The sequence below is a fragment of the Mya arenaria genome, chromosome 14 (assembly GCF_026914265.1).
Source record: "Mya arenaria isolate MELC-2E11 chromosome 14, ASM2691426v1".
Lineage (NCBI taxonomy): Eukaryota > Metazoa > Mollusca > Bivalvia > Myida > Myidae > Mya > Mya arenaria.
The window spans coordinates 5744125-5764168 of record NC_069135.1 but is presented as its reverse complement, the minus strand read 5'-3'; the positions used below and the strand labels follow the sequence as shown (position 1 = coordinate 5764168).

The 20044-nt window shown below is 35.1% G+C and overlaps 1 protein-coding gene across 3 annotated transcripts in view; it reads right to left on the bottom strand.

Annotated features, from left to right (window-relative positions):
- The window catches only part of LOC128217926 (uncharacterized), a 48390-nt gene that overhangs the window by 7053 nt on the left and 21293 nt on the right, over positions 1-20044 (bottom strand). For 2 of the 3 annotated variants that reach the window (XR_008258294.1, XM_052925386.1), the window contains exons 3-8: positions 18160-18216; positions 17226-17386; positions 15283-15336; positions 13810-13870; positions 11142-11258; positions 4015-4116 (exon numbers count right to left, since the gene is read on the bottom strand). Coding sequence is in view for 2 of the 3 variants with exons in the window: in XM_052925386.1 (XP_052781346.1) it covers positions 4015-4116; positions 11142-11258; positions 13810-13870; positions 15283-15336; positions 17226-17386; positions 18160-18216 (552 nt within the window). In the remaining variant the exon portion in view is untranslated. The remainder of the gene's footprint in view (positions 1-4014; positions 4117-11141; positions 11259-13809; positions 13871-15282; positions 15337-17225; positions 17387-18159; positions 18217-20044) is intronic. The other variant, XM_052925388.1, reaches the window with a different exon arrangement.

Sequence of the window (20044 nt, the reverse complement as noted above, 5' to 3'; positions counted from 1 at the left end):
AGATAAGTCACTACCAGCTAATTCAAAAGATAATGTCAAGACTTGCAAATCAGAGAAGACTGTAAGAAATTGATATTCAAACCTTCAATGTAACTCATGGCACAGACTTTATGTGTTGTTTTTATTCTTTCATCATTTCTTCATAGACTCATTAATAAGAGGACCCCATTACGTCTACATATTATTTAAATACAAAGTTGGAATTGGCCTGTGAAAGGTGATTGAGTAAAATACAAACCGTAAGGCTTTAAATTCTCCTGTTTCATTTCAACATGATTAAAGAGCTTGTCATTAAACGAGATGAATACGCATGTAGTAAAAACCTTTGCAAAGCAAATATCATTTCACTTCCTTCAAAATAAGATGAATGCCTTAGTATATCATTGATGCATTGCTGCTGAAAATGTAACCAAAACTGCCTTCAACAGTTAACTTTGTGCACACAGCAAACTGATTTCAATGTCTGATAATGTGGTGTACAGCAGTGATATGGGATTTACTTCTTATATGGATATTGTAATTGTTTGCACAAAATCTCTTATAATATCTTCATTGTTTCCAGATTGTGGCCAGCTTCAATGTTTTTGGATGACAATGACCCTTACTACATCACTAATGCTTTGAGAGAACTTCTTAAATCGGAATGTGGATAATGTTTGGGCCTATACACAAGGGTACTCTTAATATTGCAAGCAATGATTCTGGCTAGACAATATTCCTCCAGCCAAGAAAGTTTTAAACACGGTTTGACCTTGTGCAATTTTACTTTGCCAAAACAAAACAAGCAAGACAATTTATGAAGCCTTTCCCAACTCACAAAGATCATTGCATTAAAAAGTTAATTTGTCAGAGCACTGCGTCAGAGGACAAATAAAAGATGTCTTTGTTGCCTAACCAATCTTTAATGTAATTTGTTATCATCAATAGATGTATTTGTTCAAGGCTGTCTTAACAACAGATCAAATGATAATTTCCTAGAAAGAAACAAGTTCTGGTGTCAAATATCATCTATTAGGTGTTGAGGGAAAAATCGATAACATCCGACCAATTCCTACCCCAGTCAGGATTAAATCCATGACCTAATAGGAGTGAATAAGACATCCATATCACTAGACCAATTTCATCCTGGTTAGAATCAAACCCATGACCTATTTTGTGTGAGCCAGACATCCATATCACCAGACCAATTTCATCCTGGTTAGAATCAAACCCATGACCTATTTTGTGTGAGCCAGACATCCATATCACCAGACCAATTTCATCCTGGTTAGAATCAAACCCATGACCTTATTTTGTGTAAGCCAGACATTAATATCACTAGACCAATCTCACCCTAGTTAGGATCAAACCCATGACCTTATTAAGTGTGAGTCAGACATCCATTCCACCAGAACAATTCCACCCTAGTTAGGATCAAACCCATGACCTATTAGGTGTGAGTCAGTCATCCATACCACCAGACCAATTCCACCCTAGTTAGGATCAAACCCATGACCTATTAGGTGTGAGTCAGACATCCATACCACCAGACTAATTCCACCCTAGTTAAGATCAAACCCATGACCTATTAGGTGTGAGTCAGACATCCATACCACCAGAACAATTCCACCCTAGTTAGGATCAAACCCATGACCTATTGGGGGTGAGTCAGACATCAATACCACTAGACCATTTCCATTCCAGTTAGGATCAAACCCATGACCTATTAGGTGTGAGTCAGACATCCATACCATTAGACCACTCTCACCAATTTGATGCTTGAATCCACGTCCCATTAAGTGAGAATTAGACACATAAACCAGTACATGGTTTTCGCCCTAGTTAAGCTCGAGCCCACAACCTTTCAGATTAGAGGAAGACACCTATACCATTAGACCACTTTCTTCCTAGTTAAGCTTGAGCCCGTAACCTTTCAGGTAAGAGCAAGACACCAAAATAACTAGACCACTTTCACCCTAGTTAAGCTTGAGCCCGTAACCTTTCAGGTTAGAGCAAGACACCTATACCACTAGACCATTAGACCACTTTCAACCTAGTTCAGCTAGAGCCCGTAACCTTTCATGTTAGAGAAAGACACCTATACCACTAGACCATTTGACCACTTTCACCCTAGTTAAGCTTGAGCCCATAACCATTCAGGTTAGAGCAAGACACCTATACAACTAGACCACTTTCACCCTAGTTAAGCTTGAGCCCGTAACCTTTCAGGTTAGAGCAAGACACCTACTAGACCACTTTCACCCTAGTTAAGCTTGAGCCCGTAACCTTTCAGGTTAGAGCAAGACACCTATACAACTAGACCACTTTCACCCTAGTTAAGCTTGAGCCCGTAACCTTTCAGGTTAGAGCAAGACACCTATACCACTAGACCACTTTCACCCTAGTTAAGCACGAGCCCACAACCTTTTAGGTGACGATTGAACACATAGAATAGACACAACACGAGTATCACTGGAAATGATGGATGCTCCCCATACACCTATTTTCATGAATAGGCAGAACTTGTAATACAAAGTTCTGCTACACGATGAATGGATGTAGTATTATTATACTCAAGTTAAAATAAGTACATGTTAAGATATGGGTAGGTTTAAAAATTAATTTCTAGCAATGAAATTAATAACAAAGTAATTAAATTTCACAAATATCTGTAAAAGAGGATCAGTGCATGATATGATGAATATCGATCTTCAAACATTTCATCATGTCATTACCATATATCTATATACCAATTTTCATATGAATCCCTTTAAAACATTCCAAGATATGGCCAAAACAAGCACCCATTATGGTAAAATATCAGGTTAAGGCTTTAAAAAACACATGCAGGGTAGCATTATTTTTCTTGTATCTTGCACTTCCTCTCATTGCCATCTATCTCTATACCAAGTTTCATTTCAATCCCTTTAAAACTTTCCAAGATGGCCCAAACAAGCACCAATTTATTGTACACTGCACTTCCTGTCTTTGCCATCTATCTATATACCAAGTTTCTTTGAATTAGTTTAGTAAATTCCAAGATAAGGCCTAAACAAGCACCCATCATGGAAAAAAAATCAGGTAAAGGAGATATAGCTAAATAAATATGCAGGGCATTATAATTCCTGTGCACTGAGCCTCCCCTTCATCTCTATCTTTCTATCATCTGTTTAGTACTTTTCAATATATATGGTCCAGACAAACTGTGATTTTTGAAAAACTATCAATGTTAAGTAGAGTTTTTGGAACATAACTAAAAAAATATTTAGGTCAGGATTACGTTGTTTGGGTAATGCACTTCCTCTCATTGCAATCTATCTACATTTCCAGTTTCATTTCTATCCCCAAAAATAAATAGATCAAGGAGAGATTACTAAAAAAATGCAATGCAGGATTATGGTTCTTGTGCACTGCACATCACATCATAGCCATATATCCATATTCCCAGTATCATTTAAATCCTTTGACCATTTTCCAAGACATGGAGAGGACAAGAACCCATTTCAGAAAAATATCAGGTTAAGTGGAGATAACTTTAATATTTTGGGCATGAAAATGGTTCTTGTGCACTGCATTCGCTTTCATCGCCATCTATCTATATTTCAAGTTTCATTTCAATTCAAAGTACTTTCCAAGATATGCCTTGGACAAGCACTGATCATAAAAATGGTTAAGGGGAGATTATTTAATAAAAATGCATGATAGGTTTATGGTTCTTGTGCACTGCACTTCCTCTCAATGCCATCAATGTATATAAATAATTTCATTTCAATCCATCCATCCAGTAGTTTTAAAGTTATTCTCTCAACAAGGGTGTGCCAAACTGACAGAATAATATTGGTAAAAATATCAACTTTAAGCCAAGCATTTTGTGCAGCACATTATTTATGTCAAATGGCACATAATTTTATGTCACATGACACATTATCAAATGTCACATGACACATTATGTAATGTCATGTGACACATTATTATATGTCACATGACACATCACATGACACATTTTATATATCACATATTTACAAGATGGCTTACACATGTCGATCTCCTGTACGTTGTTAGGGGCAGTGGGAGGTGCATGGTACTGGTTGCAGCAACACGGGAAAATCTTCCGCCAAACTGGGATAGGCACTGTCCCTGAAACAAACAGAAAACACATGCGATACAATTTTTTTATTAAATGTGTAAAATCTCTATGGAAAAACACCATAATCATAATTATAATATGCAAATATAATCATTTTTGAGCATTCAAAAACTTGCTACCATATTGTTGTGTTATTAGCATTATTCTGAAGAGTATTTTCAAATAAAGGAATTTTGTTCATCCATTTTAGTGCAAAAACAAAATACCAAAAATTAATTAAAAAAGGAAATTAAAATTATCCAGTTTGGAATAATGGCCTTTCATTTAAAAAAATCCGGTATTAAATAGCTTTGACCATAAATTATCTGCCAGATAAAGATTGAGCAATAATATGAAATTCGATTAAATTATTCGTTCTCAAACCAGTAATTATCCAAGAATTAGTTCAATAATTGCTAAGAAGATGTTCTGTAATGGTGCATTAATTTTCATTGCCCATTCAGCTTAGAGTATCATGTTTGTTCAGATGATCAATGGAAAGTTGGTATGATTGCAAATCTGGTTTAATGCTGCTGGAAAACAAGTTTGGAATCCTTGCCAAAAAATATGTATAATCCAATATTCCTGGAAAAAGCCATTTCTAAGAAACACTGTTGTTTCTATGGCAACATGACATTACCGTGTAGGTCAGATTTCTTTAAAACAAGAAGCTCTCATGCTAAGAAACCTTGAGAACCATCTCACTCTGAAACTCGTGACATTAATGAAAAGAAAAATGCAGACAGCAAAAAAATGCTGAGTAATGAAGCTAGCAGTCTAAATTTTTTATTACAAATCTGCAAGTTACTGGTAATTGTAAAATTGTGTTTCAAATATACGCAGTAGCTTTTTCTTACTTGTTCGGAAAAGAAATAATGCTTTTTAGAGTATGTGACAATATAAGCCAATACAGTTTGCTGAATTAACAGCATGGAGTCTCTGTTAGATTGCCCCAAAAGTGCATTATCCAACAAACAACATTAAAACACTCTAGGGTAATAGATTTAACTGTTTTCATCGAGACATTAGTGTTGTTTTTAGCCACATTGTACCAACATTCGAGCAAACCTTAAGTCAGCATTGATTGGGAAACCCGGTTCAAATTTAGCACAAGCACCTTCAAGCTGTGTCATGATAGTTTTAATACAAACCCGGCTTTCTTAACTTTTTTTATCCCAGTCACTTGGACTAAAGCAGTTTGAAGTTGACAACTTCAAAGACAAGATTTGATCATTTGAAGTAGGAATGGCAAGAGTCGTCCAGTACTTGATCAATAGTCCACGTTCCCAAATACTAATTCACTACTCGAGTACTCGAAAAAAGAAACAAAATTTCATGTTGATTTAAAATTCCCTTAATACACAATAAACAGATGACATACAGACTATGTAACAGTACTGGCACAGTGCCAACAAGACACAACGTTTCTTTTATCCCTGGTAAGTACATACAGTGTGTGTATACGATCTGAACAATTGTGTCATAAATGTGACATTAAAAGGTAATATTTTGCTTCGAATGAATACTTTTAACAACTTCACTATTTCTACCTCATTTTAAATAAAACATAGCACAGTCTACGCCACTTACAGACCCCCACATTCGGTCTTTTACCAGAGTTTGATTGAGAGTTTAGTTTATTAAAACATTTCGACAATTCCTTTTCACAATGCCGCTTTCTGATGGAGCACTGTCAAAACATTATTTTGGAAACATGTTTGTCAAAGTGTTTGATGAAACTAATTACCTTATCAAACTCCAGTAATAAAACAAAGGCGGTGCTCCTTAAGCGACATAGACGGCCCTTTGTTTCATTTGAAATGGTGTAGTAAAAGAAAAGTTCTTTATTTTAAGTCTTCATTTTAAGCAAAATGTAGCCCTCCGACGTAGCATATATGACATTATTTATCATGTCATATACACACACTGACATAGTTGTCCCTATTAAATTTAATGAAAATTGTTGTGAGAAAATACAAACTGTAAACTAAGGGCCACAATTTGCCCTGATGTTAATTAGCAAAGTTTTGATAGCGGTACATATCATGCACTTTTCTTTTGTTAACAGAGAGTTTTCACCAAATGCACAAACTAGGAATGCAGTATTACATGCATTGATTGGTGAAGGGCATATTTTAGCAATGATCATCACTATTGATATCATTAATTAAGAATTATGCATATTAATGAGGTGAACAAACGTGCATGTATCACAGAATATAAAAAAATCCTAAATTGTATTTCATTGAGTCAACATATTGATGACCTCACTTCCAAATGCCGAAGCCAAAAATCCCATGTTTTCAGTAGCAACGTTTTAATCATTCAATTTCGGTTATATGATCACACATTTTTTTACCAAAATGCCAAAGTTACAATTTTTGTAGTTACAATTTCTAAAAGTTCGGCATTTTTGCTTCTCTGCTCGTTGCTCAACATTTTGATCACCTGATGCAACACCATTTTCTCACTGGACAATTTGCTCGGCATTTTGCAATTAGATGCCGCTCGTCTTTATGATTTTACTGATGTAAAAAATCAGAAACAGGAAAAAAACAGCCTTGGCATTTTGAAGTGTGGCCATCAATATATCACAAATGTATAGGTTGTACTACAAAATGCCACCCTCAAAGTCCACACTGTGGAGTTACTTCAAACAGGCAGCTGACAGCAAAACATGTAAATGTACGCTGTTTGGTGTAGAGTTAACCTATAATGGTGGCATTACAATCATGCTCATCAATCTGCAGTTGGAACTTGTATGCAACAAATTGGTAACAGCCATTGAAATTTTCTCATTGTAATTCAGATTTTTGTTCAGTTTAAATAATATCATTGAGTCTTGCTCATAAGCTGATTTCATGATGTGATAACAACATATTCTTTTCTATTTATTCAATTTTTGACTTATTTAAATATGAAAACTAGAAGCGCCGCAATGCAACGAAACCAGGTTTTTGTTATGGGCAATCAGAAATTATAGCCAATTAATTTGTTGTATGACTTTATCTTTACTTTTATCAAAAAGAGACGCTCCCCTCAAAAGCAATCCCAAGCTAGCTCTTTACATAAGCTACCCACACACCAAGTTTAATCAATATCTATCAATGCTATCAAAAGTTATTTGGCACAAAAAACATTTTTTCTATTTCAAGTAACAGTGACATTGACCGTAGAACCTCCCCACTCAAAAGCAATCCCAAGCTAGCTCTTCACATGCTACCTACACACCAAGTTTCATCAATATCTGTCAATCCTAACTAAAGTTATTGGGCGGAAACCATTTTTCTATTTTTAGTAATAGTGACCTTGACCTTCGCCCCTCCCCACTCAAAAGCAATTCCAAGCTAGCTCTTCACATAAGCTACCTACACACTAAGTTTCATCAATATCTATCAATGCTAACTTATGTTATTGGGCAGAAACCATTTTTCTATTTTTAGTAACAGTGACCTTGACCATTTTTCTATTTTAAGTAATAGTGACCTTGACCTTAGCCCCCCCCCCCCTTTAAAGCAATCCCAAGCTAGCTCTGTACATAAGCTACCTACACACCAAGTTTCATCAATATCGGTCAATGCTAACTAAAGTTATTGGGCAGAAACCATTTTTCTATTTTAAGCAACAGTTACCTTGACCATTTTTCTATTTTAAGTAATAGTGACCTTGACCTTAGCCCCTCCCCACTCAAAAGCAATCCCAAGCTAGCTCTTCACATAAGCAACTTACACACCAAGTTTCGTCAATATCTATCAATGCTAACTAAAGTTATTGAACAGAAACCAATGTTTGATGCCAGCCCATCCGCCGCCCACCGCTCGCCCGCCCAACGACAACCTCATTCTAATAACCTGGTTTTCGTTGAAAACCTGGTTAAAAATAGATTGAAACAGCCAATATTACAATGAACCATGTACATGGTACCTGTACATGTCTCTTCCAAAAAAAGTTATTCCCAGTTTTTGATTTGAAGATAATCCGGGTACGCAAGTACCAATTTTACTACTTGTTGTCAAACCTAATTTCAAGACATTGGATGCAAGGAGCAAGCCATTTAACGGCAGTTGCTGCTTGGAGCAAGACACTTTTTAGAAATTTCCTTAACACAGTGCAGTACATTCAGACAATTTCTGATAGTTGCTAGACATTTGCTGCATTATGGAAGTCATTTAAAGACGTTTTCTGCATGGTCCAAGCAATTTAATGATGTTTTCGGCATGGTGCAAGCCATTTAAAGACATTTTCTGCATGGTGCAAGACATTAAAGACATTTTCTGCATGGTGCAAGACATTAAAGACATTTGCGGCATGGTGCAAGACATTAAAGACATTTGCGGCATGGTGCAAGACATTAAAGACATTTGCGGCATGGTGCAAGACATTAAAGACATTTTCGGCATGGTGAAAGACATTAAAGACATTTTCTGCATGGTGCAAGGCATTAAAGACATTTTTGGCATGGTGCAAGACATTAAAGACATTTGCGGCATGGTGCAAGACATTAAAGACATTTGCGGCATTACGGTAGCCATTTCAAGACTTTTTCTGCATTAGGTGTAAGACATTTAAAGACATTTGCTGCATTATAGAAGTAATTTAAAGATGTTTTCTGCATGGTGCGAGCCATTTAAAGAGGTTTGCTGCATTACGAAAGTCGTTAAAAGACATTTTCTGCATGGTGCAAGCCATTTTAAGTCATATTTGCTGCATTGTGCAAGCATTCAGTAAATTAATGCCACTAATTTAAACTACCAGCTTAAAGTGCATGCAGTTTATCCAGGAGAACAGGTTTTCGAGAAGTCTTTTGACAAAGACTCTTTAATGTAGAAAATAGTGCAATTATGTTATTGTTAAAATGTAATATATTTATCTGTTTTTCCCTTAAGCATTGAAACATGAAATGTTGAGTATTCCATCTCTAACCTTAGGAATAATTTGTCTTCAGCCAGGAGCTTAGAAAAAGTCAGAAAAACTATCAAATTATTGTTTTTGCTTATATTCTCTGAAAACAGGATTTGAAAATTACTATAATCAGACATATATTTTGTCCGTCAGGCAAATATCCATTAGTTCCAGTAGTGTAAATGAACAATTTCCAAACAAAAAGTATAAAAGCCCTCTAAGGCTTTCCTTCATTTAATTTGTCAGTCCATTGTCTGGAAGGTAAAGACTTCCACATTTATGCTCTGAACAAAAGTGAATGTTAACACCACCAAGTGTTTCAAAGAAAAATGACTATGATTTTCTATTGTGTAAAATTTGCCTGCCATCACCACTATACTTTTTAATTTTTGTCCAAGAGGACATTCCTTGCCTTTGCATGTATCAGATGTACTCCTTAATTTAAAAATTATTATGACTTAAAAACATTTATGCAAAACCTTACTATGGATTTTTACCAGGTAAATTTGAAAACAAGAGCTGTCACAGAATAAAACGAATGCCCCCGAATGTAACATTGACCTTTGAACAATGTCAGTACATAAAAAGGGGGAGAAAAAAGCAATGATATGTCCATTATGTCTAACCAATATGGCTGGTACATTTCAAAGACCACAGTCATGGCTTTATGTCTAACCAACATGGCTGGTGCATTTCCATGACCACATTCATTGCTTTATGTCTAACCAATATGGCTGGTACATTTCAAAGACCACAGTCATGACTTTATGTCTAACCAACATGGCTGATGCATTTTCACGACCACATTCATTGCTTTATATCTAACAAACATGGCTGGTGCATATGCAAGACCCCATTGCATTATGTCTAATCAACATAGCTGGCGCATTTGCAGGACCACATGGCATTATGTCTAACCAACATGGCTGGTGCATTTGCAAGACTACATGGCATTATGTCTAACCAATAGAGCTGGTGCATTTGTCAGACCACAGTCATGGCATTATGTCTAACCAACATGGCTGGTGCATTTGCTATACCATATGGCATTATGTCTAACCGACACAGCTGGTGGCCATGCAAGACCACATGACATTATGACGAACCAACATTGCTGGTGCATTTGCAAGACCACATGGCATTATGTCTGTGCCATAGGATTGAAACTCCTCTATGCATGATAACAATACAGCCTAGGTCTTGCAAATGCAACATTTCCTTAACATGTCAAATACATACAGCAAATTATTTTAAATTGCCTTGAACATAAAAAATACCACCCATATTTTACAACCTACACTCTTTAAAGTCCTTATACGCAGCATTCCTTTGTAAACAAACACTAAGTACGACCTTGACCTAGGTAGGGACACGGGTCCTGCAACATGTTGTCTTGATATGTCGAAAGCATGTGGCAAGATATTTTAAAATCTGCGGATACAAGAGAAAGTTACAGCCATGACACAACAAACTTAACTTGGAATTTGTTAAAGATTTGGAAAATGTTAGTGATGTTTTAAAAATAGCATATCAGGGGGCTGTAAAAGGCCTCTTCTCAAGCAGCTCTACTTAAAAAATTCTAGAATTTTGTTCCAATTTCACTTCCCCAGCAGGATTTCAGAAGCTAATGGTTTTCCCAATTACATGCTTGGGGCCACTTTGCGGAAAATGAAGAAAAACCTTCACTTATTTAATGGAGTTTTAAAAAAACCCATTCCCAAAATAAAATTGTCTTGTAGCACAAAATAATGGTGTTCAAAGATCAACATATCCAGTTCATAAATTTTAATTGAGATCTTTTTTGTAATCATGTTTTTTATGTGTGCTTTTTCTTGTATATTGGTGACCAAAAAGAATAGATGCTTCAAAAGATTAAGAATGACCCACATTCTCAAAAAAGTTGATGGCTATATACTATGGAATTATTTCAATATGTTTTACACTTATCTGTCAGACTTTTTGTCTTTTCTTTAATGACAAGATAATAGGTGTTGTCTACTTAAATAATTCTGAGGATTTATATTATTTCAGGGATTGGAATCGCAATTTTCTTTAATCACAACCTTTAAAAGAAAAGTAGCAGAATGGCATACATCTACATGTAGCTTCATATTTAATCCAACTTGACACTCACTATTTCTCCTGAAGCAGTAGATGAGAGCAGTTGTTACCATGACAACAACCAGGCAGCTAATGGTTGCTATGACAATCACATTCTGATTCGACTGAGCAGAAGGTGGAGGTGTCGGATCTGAAAAATAAAAAACGTTACAACTCGACATGGGTTTGCTTCAATCTGCTTTCAAATCATAACATGCCCATAACCAGAGCCTATTTTTTTTCATTTACTTTTATTCACTAGCTATGATGTAATTTTTTACGAATACTTTTCCTTCATTTTTGCATTAATCTTCAATGCACGTGTCTAAGCAATGCCCCTGACAACTCATGGAAAAGGCATCACACATGTCACAGGTTGCTCTGAGGTGACAGCAGCAACTTTTAATGAAATATTTGGGCCCTTGATGAAAGGAGTAGCAGAAATTCTTATAAATCTTTGGTTATGTTACAGGTTGGACTTTAAAATAAATGCTTTACTAGAAGAGATGCAATGCAACAAAACCAGGTTTTTCATATATACAATAAGAAATTATAGCCATTTAATTTCTTGTATGATATAGAAAAAAACAGCAGCCTTTCTCTTCACTTTTTATGAAAAAAGAGACATAATTATAAATTACTTTTGTATCTTACATGTTAACTTTTACTCCAACATTCATAAAGAGTTTCATAACCATGACGTTGCCCCCTACCTCATCAAAAGCAGTCCCAAGCTAGATCTTCACATAAACTACCTCAACACCAATTTTATTCACTATCTATCAATACTAACAAAACAAACTCGGCAGAAACCATTTTTCTATTTTTATTAACAATGACCTTGACCCCTCCTCAATCAAAACCAATCCTAAGCTAGCTCTTCACTTAAGCTGCACACACATCAAATTTATTCACTATCCATTTTTCCTAATTAAAGATATTGGATGGATTTTATTCTTCTATTTTTAATAACAGTGACCTTGACCATAACACCAACCCTCTCCTTAGCATCGACAGTTATCTCTCCACATAAGCTACCTACACACCACCAGTACAAGGAAGTATCAAAAGCCCAGAATGATAGCTATTCAAGAATGCTGCTGTTGAATTTGAACTATTTAAATATCTGACAGTCTGCAAGCTTATGGTATACACATTTCTAATAATCTCTAGTTTTCACAAATGTTACAACTAAAGAGATTTACAAGTAAGGTGTAGTTGGCAGAAGATACTTAATTACCATGGCAATGGGAATTATCATTTGTTCAGAAGAGGCAATTGAAAATCTACTGCTGTTAAAAAAAACATATAGAATTATTAAAGAAGGCACTAGACATGTAAGTGATACACTCTATACAAGTTGTTCTATACATTTCCTTAAAAGAAGTGCCTATAATAAATAATTTATTTGTGGAGTGAAAATGTAATGGAAAACATAATGTCTTTTACAGTCCATTATAATGGACTACGACTAATGTTACATAATGCCCTACTATGTTGCAAGTAAAATCAGATTTGTCTGTCATAAATTGCTAAAGTGTCTACAGTTATTTCCAAGAAAATAATTCTGAAGGAGTTTATTGACACCAGACCCTGGATACTGCTGCTATGGCTTTAATGCAGACTGGGAGATTTATCGCACAAGATCACGACAATGCCAAGAATTGCTATAACAATAAGCAGGTGCCAGGTTTGACTCATTTAAATTCTCATGATAATTATCCATAAAGTACAGCTGGTACGTTGCCCTCAAACTTACTAGGTTTCTATATACATTAGAAAATCCAATCCGCAGCCATACACATTTCAAATATAATTATAAATATCTCTTTGTCTTTAAGAGGAATTTTCTTCTAATGCACAATCTGAATTCATTTTTAGTTGGTATTTCCTGCTAGCACTCTTTCTTTATGTAGTTTACCTGCTAAAACTCTCTTTATCTAGTATCTTACCTGTAAGCACTCTTTCTTTATCTGTTACATTACCTGCTAGCACTCTTTATTGATCTAGTTTACCTGCTAAAACTCTCTTTATCTAGTATCTTACCTGTTAGCACTAGTTCTTAATCTGGTATATTACCTGTTAGCTCTCTTTATCAGGTATCTTACCTGTTAGCACTCTTTCTTTACCTGGTATCTTACCTGTTAGAACTCTCTTTAACTTGTATCTGACCTGCACTTTATATTTATCTAGTATTTTATCTGCTAAAACTCTTTCTTTATCTAGTATCTTACATGTAACAACCATTCTTTATCTGCTGGATTTACCTGTTAACACTCTTAGTTTATCTAGTATCTGACCTGCTAGCAATATATATTTATCCAGTGTCATACCTGTTAGCACTCTTTCTTTATCTGGTATCTTTCCAGTTAGCACTCCTACTTGCATTACTTTCACAGTTAAATTTTTGAACTCCTGCAATGGTTATAAGTATCATCCATGGCCGAGAGTGTAAGATAGGTTCATTCCGACCCGAGCATAGGGTATTTTGCGGAAACGAGGTTTACATTAACATTATTAGACATTCATTATAGAAGGAATATATCACATTAATAAAAGGATTCCAATTATGGTAAATACCAAAAGAATGTTAAAACAATAAAACATTTGGAGCCACAATTTACAATGCATGTTATTTATGTTTTTTCTATGAATATATCTTCTTCTTTCTTTAAATGTAGTACCTTTGTATTGATACACACCTGACACATTGAAGGCTACAGTTTCCCACTGATCAGAGTGTTGTGTAAGATTAGTGCCGATCTGAAATAAAATAAATATAGATATGTATAGGATAGATCACGAGTAGCCGTTTGATATGGAATTTATCAGTGAGCGTAGCGAGTTCATAATTCCATATCAAACGGCTACTCGTGATCTATCCGACTTAGACAACTGAAAGTGTATTGCTTGTTTCTCAGTCCGATACCATATATTTGTATGAGAAAAATGTCAGGAAAGCACAGGAAACAAACATTTCTGTAGTATTAAGAACGCCCTTGTAACATAAGAAGGTGCACGATTTGCACAAGATTTACCAGTTGAAATATCCGACAAAAAAACAGTTGTGTGTGATATTTATCAAACACTTTTGCAGGCCTATGATTGGCCGGCTGGAGGTAGCTGTTGTCTAAATATGTCAATTGACAGTTTTGCTTTAAATGTGGTATTCCACTTAGACAATATATTTGGGTATCTTTAGAATAGCTGGAAATCGAATGCTGAAATATTGAGAAATCAACTATTGTTTCATACATTTTATTATGTTTTTGAAATTCAAATTATGAATTCAATTTTCAATGTTTTATTACATAAAAATTATATCTAACTACTGGGCAGTTGCCTAATTCCGGATTTGCCTTAATATTCGGAAATCGTTTAAAAAGCGTTTCGGCGACCGTGATCAATAAAGAATGATCACAGTCTACGCAACTGACCTCATAGCAACAGAAACAACACAAAAGTGCAGCTATTCGAGTATAACCCCAAAATAAATACCTCTAAACTTTCGCTTTCCTAAATGTCAATATTGAGTCACGTGGGGGATGACGTCACACAGCGCGAGCTTTTATATTGAGGTTCGACAGGGTTATCTTTAAACACTAGACCTACGATACGATGTTTATGACTTATCGTCAATCACGAAATACAATGCAAATTACATATAAAGTAAATAAATTGACGATGTCATTGTTTTGTGTTGTGCAGCATTTGATATGAAAATGAAGCAAAAATGAAGCAGATTCGTACTTTCAAAATTATGAAAATTCGGACAAATTAATAGTTCGGATACGCCGAAAATACACATACAAATATTTCAGAGAAGTATAAAATTTATATACAGGTTAAACATTTAATACATGATGTTCATTTAAGTAGCATTTAAATATTTGTATTGACTTGATAATGTTTACTTTGTTCTTTTGAAAAAATCCGAATATTTAGGCACTGAATGCAGGTTTTTGGACGTCGTTTATGCCCTTATTTCGTTCTGAATATAATATTATAATTAATTGTTTTTTTCTTTTATTCATTTTCCATTTTGGTTGATATAGTACCCAACATTTTTCTATTAAAATTTCATGCACTTATGTTCGGTAATTATGACAATATTTTTAGAAAACTTCAAAATTAATCCGGAATTAGGCAACTGACCAGTATATAATTGCACTAACCAATATTGTGTACCTTCCACCTGGCACGTTTACAAACGTAATGCTGGTCACACCCTGAAATGAAAGATCTATGTGTAAATACAGACTTACTTTTGAACTTCAGTATTCAGTAAAGTCTACATTAGTATGTCCCTCATGCAGCCAAGGGCATAGTAAGGCCATTTCCAACGTTACTCACTAGTTACTAAGGCAAGGGTGTTAATCTTACTTTGTCCTAAAATTTATAATAGCTCATCAATTTTCAAATGAGGTTCCATTTTAGGCATAGGATATTGTTTATTTGGAGGTCTTTAGGGAATTTAAAGTTTAAGCCTACAGCAGTTTGAAATTTCAAACAATTGGCAAAATTTCAAAAAATAAATTATGAACTAAAATCATTATTTATAGTGCAGGCACACTATGACCTTGTATCAAGTGAACAAAAAATAAAAAAAATTATGTTGGCATACGTAATAAAAAGCATAGAAACTTCTACATCATGAATAAATTGGGCGTATGCATAACATACTGAACATATAGATATCTTTTGTCTTACCTATTAGTAACATATCACTCACTTATATATATATATATATATAACTTATGACAGAGTATCACAGCATATGTCCAACATTCTTGATTTACGCCCAACATATGCGTAACTAATAAGCACAGAGAGTCTATCCACAGCCTGCTTGGAGTGTTGCTGATTATTACGTGAGATAGGGCATAAATATGGCGCTGATCTCTTAATTCCTACAGTAATCCGCGAGCTATAAACATCATAGTTGCACCCAAGAAAACGAAGAAGACAGCAACCAATACGTCTGCCAGTTGCCGAGGTAGAAGCAAGAAGAACCCATCTACACCATCACCCTCACTATCATCGTCCAAAGCCGCCAATTTACCTGCTCATATTTTCCAACCTGTGCCCAAAACCGGCCACTTACAGTCAACAGGGCAAGCTTCATGGCAGGCTTCAGAGTCTCCCTGTACCAGGTTTGTTGCTAAGTGATCCTGGGCCCCACTCTGGCTAGCAGCTTATAGAATATCTTGGGGAACATATCCATAATATTCTTGAAAGATGTTTGCATGGTCCTCATTTCAGAGTTCATCCAGAAGCTGGTGATACAGGCCAAACTGCTACCACTTCTTGATCCAGTCCTTCCGCTGTTGTTGACCTCTTCTCCTCCTTATGTTATTGGCATGGATCTGGTGAAATGCCAATTTGATAATGTCATAATGATGTTGGGGAACGACCAGTTGGTATTCTTGTTCGAAGCCTCTCAGGATCCTCCATCCTGTCTGGTTTAATAAGGTACTCCATCACATGACAAATGTCGAAATATGTCTCATTTCGTCAATATGCATTGCAGATACATCAGATATAGGTTAGATATAGGTTATGGGTTAACCTACCTCTAACATATTTAATGTGTGTCTAGAATAAGCTTAACATATGCCTAAGTTTTCAAGAGGACGTCAGCATACACCAAAAGATTTTGTGCATTCACAAAAGTTTATTTCAGTCTCTGCATAGAAGCCAGCTTATACCCGCATGCTATTAAGGTAAACAATTAACCAAACCTTAGCCCCTAGCTTATATCAATGTACACCAGTGTGTGAAAATTCACCTAGGCATGATTTACTGGTACACGTTATAGTGTGACGGCGCCATTATCAAAATACTAAGACTGAAATGGGTACCAAAAGATGTCTCAAATACTGCGGGTAAATACAGATTTTCTGTATTATATTAATTTTGTCTTAAACATACTTGTAGCTATTTATACATCATTGTATTAACATAAAGGTCATCGTTTTTAGATAATTGCATTCGAAAGTGATTCTGAGGTCATTTTTAAACCTTTTTGGGGAAATAAGCTTTCATGATGAGTGACCAATTTTGCCCCCAAAATGGTATATTTAGGGCCCTCTGCAGATGACAAACACATGATACTCACAACTCTATACTCCCGTTTCAAGCATATATAATTTTGCTCATTTCGTTGTTCCATCAGACAGATGCTGTAGTTTGCATGAGGAATGAGTGGTGCCCAGGATACTTGTATCGTGCCGGGAGCCGTCTTGTAACCTATCTGGATCGAAGGGTGGGTCGTTGGCTCTGAAAATAGATCACATTATAAATCATATGTGAAGCGGCAATGCATATTAATGTAATTCTGATGGAATTAAAAAATGAAATGTATGTATTGTATGGATAAAACACTGCATATACATGACAATATAAGACTATGAAGCTTAACATTAAACATTTTAATACATGATCACAATGTCAGCACCTTTTACAGCAGAACATGTTAATATGTAAGAAATAAATTACAAAATATTTCTTTAAAATATGAAGAAAAATAACAGTTCACAAAAGGATGTGGAAAAGTGTCTGTTAGAATTTTAGTTCCATGTAAAAGATAAAAAGAAAGATAGACTTTTAAGATATTATACGTATAAGCATAACATGTGTACAATTTTAGCTATTTGTTAAACAGTCACCTTACATGTACTTGTGTTAGTGTATTTAAAGCAGTTCTTTAATTTCTGTTTTTTTCCAAGGCTTAGTGAATCAGTTCTTAATCAAAAATACTTTCAGTTTTGTTTATTCTTCCATATAGAGTTAATTTCATGTTCTTTTGATTTGCATCATCGTTGTTATCCCTGATATTATTTTGTTTATTTTAAAACAATGAAATTATGATATATTATTCTAGCGAACATTTTTCACTTTTCTCTTGAAAGCAGTAATTCAATATGGAAAACAGTCCCAAAACAATGCACACCGCAGATTAGTTACGTATGTGTGAAGCACATTGTTAGTATATCCTATATTATGCTAACATAATATTTACACAATCCCGGATTCAGTTGTGCCAATTATACCTATATAATGTATTAAATCAATCAAGTTGGCATTCCTCCGCACATCGGATCTCCTACCTTAAAACAAAGGGTAGCATGCTCATTAACATTACAGATATTGCCATAGAGCCAAGGATTCAAGACAAATGTAAATTTTCAATTTATAATATTCAATTTAAAGCCATATTGCACATCATTATACAAAAAAGGTTCACTGTTGCACCAAAAATTAAAGCAGTCACCGAAATAACTTCAAATAACATGACATTATTTTTGAAACAAAATTGAAGAAAAATTCTTTTTCACTTTATTTGTTTCTCACTCATACTGTTTGTCCTTAATTGTTTCATTATAAAATGTTTTCTGAAAATATACTGTAGCCAGGTATTCGAAGTGTATCTTCATAGCAGCACTTGCTATTGAGCTAGCTTTTATAGTGTCGGCCAGCAAGTCAAGATGTCCAAGGTTTGAGCACCACCAGAGGCACATAGAAGTTTTTACAGTCAATCACCTTAGGAGCTCAAATGGCAAACACTTACCATTTCAAATCTATCTCAGATTCTGAATACCACGGTGGAGGGTAAAGTGATACTGGGTATTTGTAACATGTATATAGTGGTACATAGAGTCTCTCTCTATTGAACTATGTTTTTTATAGTGACCAGGTAAAGTGTCTGCCTGCATTGTGAGCGGTTGTGAGTCTGATCTCTATCATATTCACATAGCATAATTGAGCTGGTTGATACAATTCTTTTGTGACTGGTCTTAATTTATTGTTGTACATTCCTTAAAGAAGTGCTTTCCCCTAAAGACAAGTTTACTAAAGTCTCTCTTGCGTATGTTCTTTGATTCAGGGACCTCACAAATGCTTATTGCAGCAAATTTCTCTGTAAATCATTGCCAGATTCATCATTTGTTTATAGTGCACATGCTAGCAACATCAAATGTATTATCTATTGTCACATGGGACAAACAACACCATTCAATGTTTTGTTGCAAAAGGAAAAGTGTTTCATAATATTATTTGAAGTCAGCAGGAGTCTCACAATTTCACATGTTCAACACATTCAATAGCACACATAATCATGGATATTTTCCAAATTATTTGTTTGCACCACTCCTAAACCAATGTCTAGACAGTGCTAATAAAGCACAAGACAGTGCTAATAAAGCACTATGTCTTAGATTTCTCTTTGGTAAATTATACAAATAGACTAACTATGTCTAGAGTCCTTGAATAGCTAAAGCAAAATGATATCAGATTTCTTCGAAAAAAAATGTCAGAATAGGAAAATTCTCATAGCGGGGATAATTTACAACAAACTTTCAAGTTAATATACTTCCCAATGACATGTTTTTTAACATCTCCCCACTTCCTATGTGGTCTCTAGAGTGTTAACATGCTTTTCCTATTATTTGACCTGGTGACCTAGTTTTTGACCACACATGACCCAGATTCGAACTTGGCCTAGAGCTAATCAATATTAACATTCTGACCAAGTTTTCTGAAGATACAGTCATAAATGTTACCTCTAAAGTGTTAACAAGCTTTTCCTTTAATTTGACCTGGTGGCCTAGTTTTTAACCCCAGATGACCCAATATCGATTTCGTCCAAGATTTTATTGAGGATAACATTCTGACCAAGTTTCATTAAGATTGTGCCCAAATTGTGACCTCTAGAGTGTTAACAGTCAAATTGTTGACGACGTATGACGGACACAGGGCAATCACAATAGCTCACCTTGAGCACTTCATGCTCAGGTGAGTAAAAATAAACTTCGGATTATGAAGCTTCTGTAATTTGACAGGTTAGGTATGAAAGGCTGGACCGGATCAACGGAAATATCTGTACGTGCAATCTTACCATATAAAATGCAACAAATATACCAAGATGAAGAGTTTACG